This window comes from Glycine max, chromosome 11 (genome assembly GCF_000004515.6).
Source record: "Glycine max cultivar Williams 82 chromosome 11, Glycine_max_v4.0, whole genome shotgun sequence".
Classification (NCBI taxonomy): Eukaryota; Viridiplantae; Streptophyta; class Magnoliopsida; order Fabales; family Fabaceae; genus Glycine; species Glycine max.
Window position 1 is genome coordinate 21333138 of NC_038247.2, and position 8055 is coordinate 21341192.

At 36.8% G+C, this 8055-nt stretch overlaps 1 protein-coding gene across 2 annotated transcripts; it reads left to right on the top strand.

The window, feature by feature from the left end:
* The first annotated feature begins 311 nt into the window (after window positions 1-311).
* Window positions 312-7643, top strand: LOC100817492 (ubiquitin-activating enzyme E1 1). Of its 2 annotated transcripts, XM_006591187.3 has the most exons (7): window positions 313-587; window positions 818-1206; window positions 1671-1888; window positions 2348-3142; window positions 5310-6178; window positions 6286-6718; window positions 6897-7643. In XM_006591187.3, exons 2-7 carry the CDS (start codon window positions 834-836, stop codon window positions 7491-7493), a joined length of 3285 nt encoding a protein of 1094 aa, XP_006591250.1. In that variant the 5' UTR covers window positions 313-587; window positions 818-833; the 3' UTR covers window positions 7494-7643. The 2 variants fall into 2 exon arrangements, with proteins under 2 accessions (XP_003537305.1, XP_006591250.1); XM_003537257.5 differs by having other exon boundaries at window positions 312-1206.
* The last annotated feature ends 412 nt before the right edge of the window (window positions 7644-8055 follow it).

Here is an 8055-nt window from a genome sequence, read left to right on the forward strand (position 1 = left end):
AAATTTAATTTTTTTAAGAATTAATTTAGTTAAAATTAACTTTAAAATAACTTGATTTATGTTGTTAAAAAATAAAATAACTTATATTTAAATATTTTTATAATAGAATTAAAATTGATATTAAAGTGAGTTGATTTATGTTACCAAAAGAAAGTCACCTTATGTTTAAATATTTTTATGATAAAATTAAATTTAGACTAAAATTTAGTATAAATCTTCTAATTTTTACTTGAGTTATTTTAATTTAGAATTATTATTATTATTATTATTATTTTTTATGTAAAACCAAACATCCACTTTATTTCAGGCTTCTCATTGTCTCCTCTTTCCTCTCTCTTCTATGTCTCTCAGAAGACCCATCTTTGGGAGAGAAAAAATGGTAGTAGTAGCACCTGTCCTGTCGTCACTCGGAAACGAAACCCTAGAATACTAGCATTGCAAATCCATAAATACCCCTCCCTCTTAGCCTAATAAAATCTATTTGCAAATCCAATAACTAAACGAAACGAAAACACTTTCTCTCCGATTCTTAGCATCCAATCAGAGGTTCCATTTCTCTTCCTTCTTTCGCACCGAAGTTCCAATCGGTAAATTGCTTCTCTCTTTCGTCAATCTTCATTCCTTCTCTCTGAACAATAACTGTAATAACGCTCATGCTGCGTGAGCTAGGGTTAGGGTTTTTCCTCGTCGTTGTTCCGTTACTCCTTTCGCGGTTTTTTGGTTTTGACTTCGATCCTCTTCGCGATCGAGACGCTAATTCTTGGTTCTTCTTCCTGATTGCTTTTGTTCTTGTGCTCACGATCGCGTTTCGTCGCAGCTCATTACTGCACTATATGCTTCCAACTAAGAGACCTTGCGAAGGACTGGTTGCAGAAGAAGAGATCGACCACAACATCAACAACAACAACAACAGCAACAGCAGTTCTCTCAAGAAGAAACGGATTGCCGCCGGAACCGCCGATTCGACGGTGAAGAACGACGAAAGCACCGTCCGGAGCTTCAACAACAGCAACAGCAACAACAGCAGCAACAGCGGGGACGCGAGTGAAGGAGCGTCGGATATGGCTTTGGGCGAATCGAACCCGCCGGACATCGATGAGGATCTCCACAGCCGACAACTCGCCGTGTATGGGCGAGAGACCATGCGGAGGCTCTTCGGTTCCAACGTTCTCGTCTCCGGGATGCAGGGTGTTGGCGTCGAGATTGGTAAAATCTTTGAACACTTGGCTTGAATTGAGATTGTATTATATTCGATCGGATTTGTGATGCCTTGGTTTTTTGGTAAAATTCTGTTAAATGTTAGCTTTTTGCTTGAAGAAAGTCGATCAGTTAGTTAGTTGATAGGTATTGAGATTTGTGTTGGTTGATTTGGTGATTTTGTTATTAACTTTCTGCCTCTCCCTGCCACCTGGAAACCTTGATGTTGCAGACTTTTTGTTTTTAAACCTTGATTACCAGTTGACAGTTGTAATTTTTTTTTTGTTAACTTAGGTTGTAGTTTTATCATTAGTAATTATTCAAGAGATTATTTAACTTACTTTTGGTTGTGTGACTTGATTTTTTATTTGATGGTTGTGATATTTAGGTTCAAGCTTTAAAGATGATAGTGCTAACTCTATAATTTTAAATCATGTTTTTGAATTCTAATAAAGTTTACTTCCTGTCTGCAGCGAAGAATCTCATTCTTGCTGGTGTCAAGTCCGTGACCTTGCATGATGAGGGGACTGTGGAGCTGTGGGATCTATCCAGTAACTTTGTGTTTTCAGAGAATGATGTTGGTAAAAACAGGGCAGCAGCTTCTGTTAGTAAGCTGCAGGAGCTCAACAATGCAGTGGTTGTACAAAGCTTGACTACTCAGCTGACTAAAGAGCACCTTTCCAATTTCCAAGTACCTACTTCCTCTGTCTAATCTTCCCTTCCTTTTAAAATGAATTTCCAAGTACTAGTCACTTCACTTTCTGTCATAACAGAAATTATTTGTTAATTAATTAGTTCTTATATCCATAGGTTTTGAAATGGCTATGTAGCAGCTGCAAATGGGGTCACTAGTAATAGTAATTATTGCTGCATGGTATTTATTTTATATAAACTTCAACTTTTAATAGTAAACTAATCAGTGATACGCTCACCATTCTGCATGTTCTATTTCTTGTCCCTTTACATAAATGTGTCCTTGTTTGATCTGTAGTATAATTCTTAAGGTAATATATTGCTGAGATTTTTCCTTTTTGTTTTTAATGGTGTAATGAAATTTGGAATCTTGCTTTCTTATTTCCAACCATAAATGCATTTGTATCCAAGTTTATTTTGATAATATATTTACAGTTTTTTATTTACTATTTTGTAGGCTGTTGTTTTTACTGATATCAGTCTTGAGAAAGCCTGTGAGTTCAATGATTACTGCCACAGTCATCAGCCTCATATTGCCTTTATTAAAACTGAAGTTAGAGGCCTTTTTGGTTCTGTGTTCTGTGATTTTGGGCCTGAGTTTACTGTTGTTGATGTGGATGGTGAAGAACCCCGTACTGGCATTATTGCATCCATAAACAATGACAACCCTGCTCTAGTATCCTGTGTTGATGATGAGAGGCTTGAGTTTCAGGATGGAGATCTTGTTGTATTCTCTGAAATTCATGGTATGAAAGAATTGAATGATGGAAAGCCAAGAAAGATAAAAAATGCTAGAGCATATTCTTTTACTCTTGAAGAAGACACCACAAATTATGGTATGTATGAGAAAGGTGGTATTGTCACGCAGGTCAAACAACCTAAGGTATTGAACTTTAAGCCACTCAGGGAAGCACTCAGTGATCCTGGCGATTTTCTTCTGAGTGATTTTTCGAAGTTTGATCGCCCACCTCTCCTTCACTTAGCTTTCCAGGCTTTGGATAAATTCATTTTTGAGTTAGGTCGCTTCCCTTTTGCTGGTTCAGAGGATGATGCACTGAAGTTTATATCTTTTGCTAGTTATATTAATGACAGCTTAGGGGATGGGAAATTAGAAGACATAAATCCAAAACTTTTGCGATACTTTGCCTTTGGTTCTAGGGCTGTATTGAATCCTATGGCTGCCGTGTTTGGTGGAATAGTTGGACAAGAGGTTGTCAAAGCATGCTCCGGGAAGTTTCATCCACTTTTTCAGGTAAGCATATTTTTTAGTGGCTCATCATTTCTGAGTTTTGAAATGTGGTGTTGTGTAAGTGAAACCAAGCTTAGATGTAATATCTTTTGATAAACTTGCTTTCTCTTTTAAGTAGTTAGCTGATTTTTTGTGTTCAGTTTGTTGTTTCAGTCGATATTTGATTGCTTGTTTTGGAATGTTATTTACATATCCAATCTAGTTTATGAAAATGATAACTCGTTACTCATTGGTTTAGCATGACCTGTGTTGAACATGATTCTTACAAATGACTATGATTTGGTATTGCCTATAAAACACGCGATAATATTAGTAGCATAGGTGAGCTTTCCCTGGAGAATGTGTGCTTTTTGTTCTGTACATGATCATGCTTTGATTCCTAGATTTAATCAGTGATGTCACTTGGGGAGGTACCCACCCCAACGTATAATTCCACCGTGTCAAAGATAGCTGATACAATACAAATAATTTCTGATATACATGCACATTCAAAATTAGGGAAGTACTCTGCTTAAAAATCATAGCTTCAAATCATAATCTTCAATAATCAAACAGCAAAATTGAATTAGGGAAGAAGTGAGCATGGCTGGAAATAGAACAATGATTGAAATTTTCAGTTTCCAAAACTTAGCAAACAGTAATAGAAATTTGTGTAAAAAGTAATGATTGTCTAAGGTTTGGACCCTGGCCATCTATGTACCAGAAAAAGTAATTATGTAAGTAATGTCAAACGGAAAGGAAATATTAATGTATACATGTATTTTTAAAAGAGCAAGTAAAGGGAGAGGAAGAAGCTGGGAATGATTAAGCTGTGGCTGGCTGGCTGCATCACTGAGTTGTCAATATTGACAAATAGTGCTACTATGGGGGGAATTTAGGGCTGGGTGCCCTCTAGCTGCTTTATGTTATGTCACATCACATTTTAGCCTTGTGCATAATAATGGCAATGGTTTTGGCCTTCCGCTGATGATCACCCTCTAGCCAATAGCCATAGCACATTTGTTATTTAGGAAGATTTCTGTGATCCTATACCCTCTTTTTGTGCATTAGAAGGTTTTAGGGTTAGTATCTCTCCCCCACCTTGACAATTCTAGAAACATCATAATGTGAGTGCAGATCCAATCAAATGCTAGACTAGAGGTTAAGTTAGATACACAGTGGCAAGATTCTAGAGAATAAAAATAGAGAAATGACATTGGCTAGTTCAAAACCCATGACATTTTATCTTTTTTTTTTTTTTGGAGTAGTGTCTGGTGTGACATCTTACTCAACAGTCACAATATATATCATATATGGTTTGCTTAGTGTATTGGAATGAAGTAGACTATTGGTAAATACTCCCTCCTTCCCTAATTCTAAGACGCTTTTCTGAAATTTGTTTGTCCCTTTTTATAAGACACTTTTCTAATTTCTAGATGCATTTGTTGAATGTGTGTGCAGTTTTGTGTATGGTCACTATTGTATTTCAGCTTTATTCAGAGGACATCTGTACCTTGTCATTGTGAACAGCCGTCCCTCTCTCTCTCTTTTGTACTCTATATATATGTTTAATAGAAAGCAATCAAATTAGTGAGTGTGTGTGATATTTTCCACACAAATTCAAACTTCAAGTGCATTAATTATTTTTTCCCTACATACCCTTAATTATTCTCTCTCCAAACATTACTGAGAATCAATTAAGTGGAAAGAGATAAGAAAAGGGTAATTTTGGAATGCTAGTACTAATAATTGATAGATTTAATGTGATTAACTAAACTAACTACTTTTCTTAAAGGACGTGAATTAGTTGAAAGGGTCTTATAATTAGGGATGGAGGGAGTATTTGTTTATTTTCTCTGTGAAATTGATGTTAAGTCCTGTTTTGTTAGGTGCTTCTTTAATGAGAATTGTTTTCTAATGGAAAAGGATGTTTGATTGTGTTTGGTTTTTAAAACTATTTTATAAAACAGTTTTTCAAAACCAATTTCTAGATGGAAAACTAAACAGAAAAGCAAAACAACTTGTAGATGTTCTTGATTTTTTTATTTTAAAAACTGTTTTAAGAAACTATTCATCAAATGTTTTTTTAATATAAAAGACAGAACAATTTTTATGAAAACAGAACAAAAACAGGCCCTAATGCTTCTCATCTTTGTTATTTATCATGGTTTTAACTTGTTTTCCTCTGCAGTTCTTCTACTTCGACTCTGTGGAATCACTGCCTTCAGAACCATTGGACCCAAATGATTTCAGACCAGTAAATGGTCGTTATGATGCACAGATTTCAGTATTTGGACACAAATTGCAGAAGAAATTAGAGGATTCTAAAGTGTTTGTTGTTGGATCTGGTGCTTTGGGATGCGAATTTTTAAAAAATCTTGCTCTCATGGGAGTTTCTTGTGGAAGTCAGGGGAAGCTCACTATTACTGATGATGATGTGATAGAGAAGAGTAACTTAAGCAGACAGTTCCTTTTCCGTGATTGGAATATTGGACAGGCCAAGTCCACAGTTGCTGCTTCAGCTGCTGCAGCTATAAATCCTAGTTTTAATATTGAAGCTCTACAAAATCGGGTTGGTTCTGAAACTGAGAATGTGTTTAATGATACCTTCTGGGAAAACTTGAGTGTCGTTGTAAATGCACTGGACAACGTTAATGCAAGACTATATGTTGATCAGAGATGCTTGTATTTCCAAAAGCCTCTTCTTGAGTCTGGAACTCTGGGAGCCAAATGCAATACGCAGATGGTAATTCCCCACCTGACAGAAAACTATGGTGCATCAAGAGATCCACCTGAGAAACAGGCACCAATGTGCACTGTACACTCATTTCCACACAATATTGACCATTGCTTGACATGGGCGCGATCTGAGTTTGAGGGTTTGCTTGAGAAAACTCCAGCCGAAGTAAATGCATATTTGTCTAACCCAAGTGAATATACTAATGCAATGAAAAATGCTGGTGATGCTCAAGCAAGGGATAACTTGGAGCGTGTTCTTGAGTGCCTAGACCGGGAGAAGTGTGAAACTTTTGAAGATTGTATCACTTGGGCTCGGCTAAAGTATGTGGCCTTTGATAGTATATGCTAGTCTCTGATCACTCTTGTATTAATGTTGTGTGAGCATATTAATTTGTGTCCTTCATTCATAAGCATTTATTTTTCCACAGGTTTGAGGATTATTTTGTTAACCGGGTGAAGCAGTTGATCTATACTTTTCCTGAAGATGCTGCAACTAGTACTGGAGCTCTGTTCTGGTCTGCACCAAAAAGATTCCCTCGTCCACTACAGTTCTCAGCGACTGATTTGGGTCATCTATATTTTGTGTTGTCAGCTTCTATTTTACGGGCAGAAACATTTGGTATCCCAATCCCTGACTGGGGTAAGAACCCTAGGAAGATGGCTGAAGCTGTTGATAGGGTGATAGTACCTGACTTTCAGCCTAAGAAAGATGTGAAAATAGTGACAGATGAGAAGGCCACCAGTCTCTCTACAGCTTCTATAGATGATGCAGCGGTTATTAATGATCTAGTAATCAAGTTAGAGAGGTGCCGGGCAAATCTTTCACCAGTGTTCAGGATGAAACCAATCCAATTTGAGAAGGTCCGTGTTTCCTTTGTTTCACTTCTATCTGAATTTTTACTGTGATGCTCGCTCTAGTTTCACTCTCTGAATAAAACATTTCCGTGATCTTGTCAATTATATGTATGTGTTTGTATATAGTTGGTTGTGGGTTAGTTTTCGTTAATCAATAAATTGCCATTCTGCTTTTGAACTGCAGGATGATGACACAAACTACCATATGGATGTGATTGCTGGGCTTGCCAACATGAGGGCACGGAATTACAGCATTCCTGAGGTTGACAAGCTTAAAGCCAAGTTTATTGCTGGCCGGATCATTCCTGCAATTGCAACCTCGACTGCCATGGCAACTGGTCTTGTCTGCCTGGAACTCTACAAAGCTTTGGATGGAGGACACAAAGTCGAAGACTACAGAAACACATTTGCTAACTTGGCACTACCTCTGTTTTCAATGGCTGAACCAGTTCCACCGAAAATTATCAAGCATCAAGATATGAGTTGGACAGTTTGGGATAGATGGATTCTCGGAAACAATCCTACCCTCAGGGAACTTCTCGAGTGGCTGAAAGCAAAGGGCTTGAATGCTTATAGCATCTCTTGTGGAAGTTGCCTACTCTATAATAGCATGTTCCCTAGGCATAAGGATCGAATGGACAAAAAGGTTGCAGATCTGGCAAGGGATGTAGCCAAGTTGGAAATTCCTTCCTACCGTCGCCATTTGGATGTTGTTGTGGCATGCGAGGATGACGAGGATAATGACATCGACATCCCTCAGATATCCGTTTATTTCCGTTAGTAGGTGGCTTTCTTCTTCATAGAGGTGTGTTTGAGACTTAGGTGAAAACGACAGCAGCCAGCATGTTTGACTATATTTATAATTGATACACAACGGCAACATTATGTCAAATTTCGTATATGAATTGAAAAAGCAACTTTGGTTGTGTTACTTTTTTCCATGCTTTTGGGTCTTTATCCTAACCTTACCTATTTATTGGGATGCTAGTTTATGTTATGTCACTTCTGCATGCCATCCTTTGTTTCTTTCTCATTTTTAGGGTGCTATAATATGCTAATGCTTTGTGGTGACTAGGGGTAATGGTATCGGGTATCCCCGACCCCTTCTTGTACTCGATTCAAATTAGAAAAATAATTTTTTTAAAGAAAATATTAAAAATTTGATTTTAGAAAAAATAAATTGATTGTTAAACATTTATTTTTAACTACTTATATATCAATAAATTTATTATAGAGCATGTGTCTACAAAATTGTTAAGAAAAGAATATTAAATTATGTAAAAATTCTAAAATAAAATTAACTAGTAATAAAAATTCTATGCCTTTTAATTAAATTATGCAAA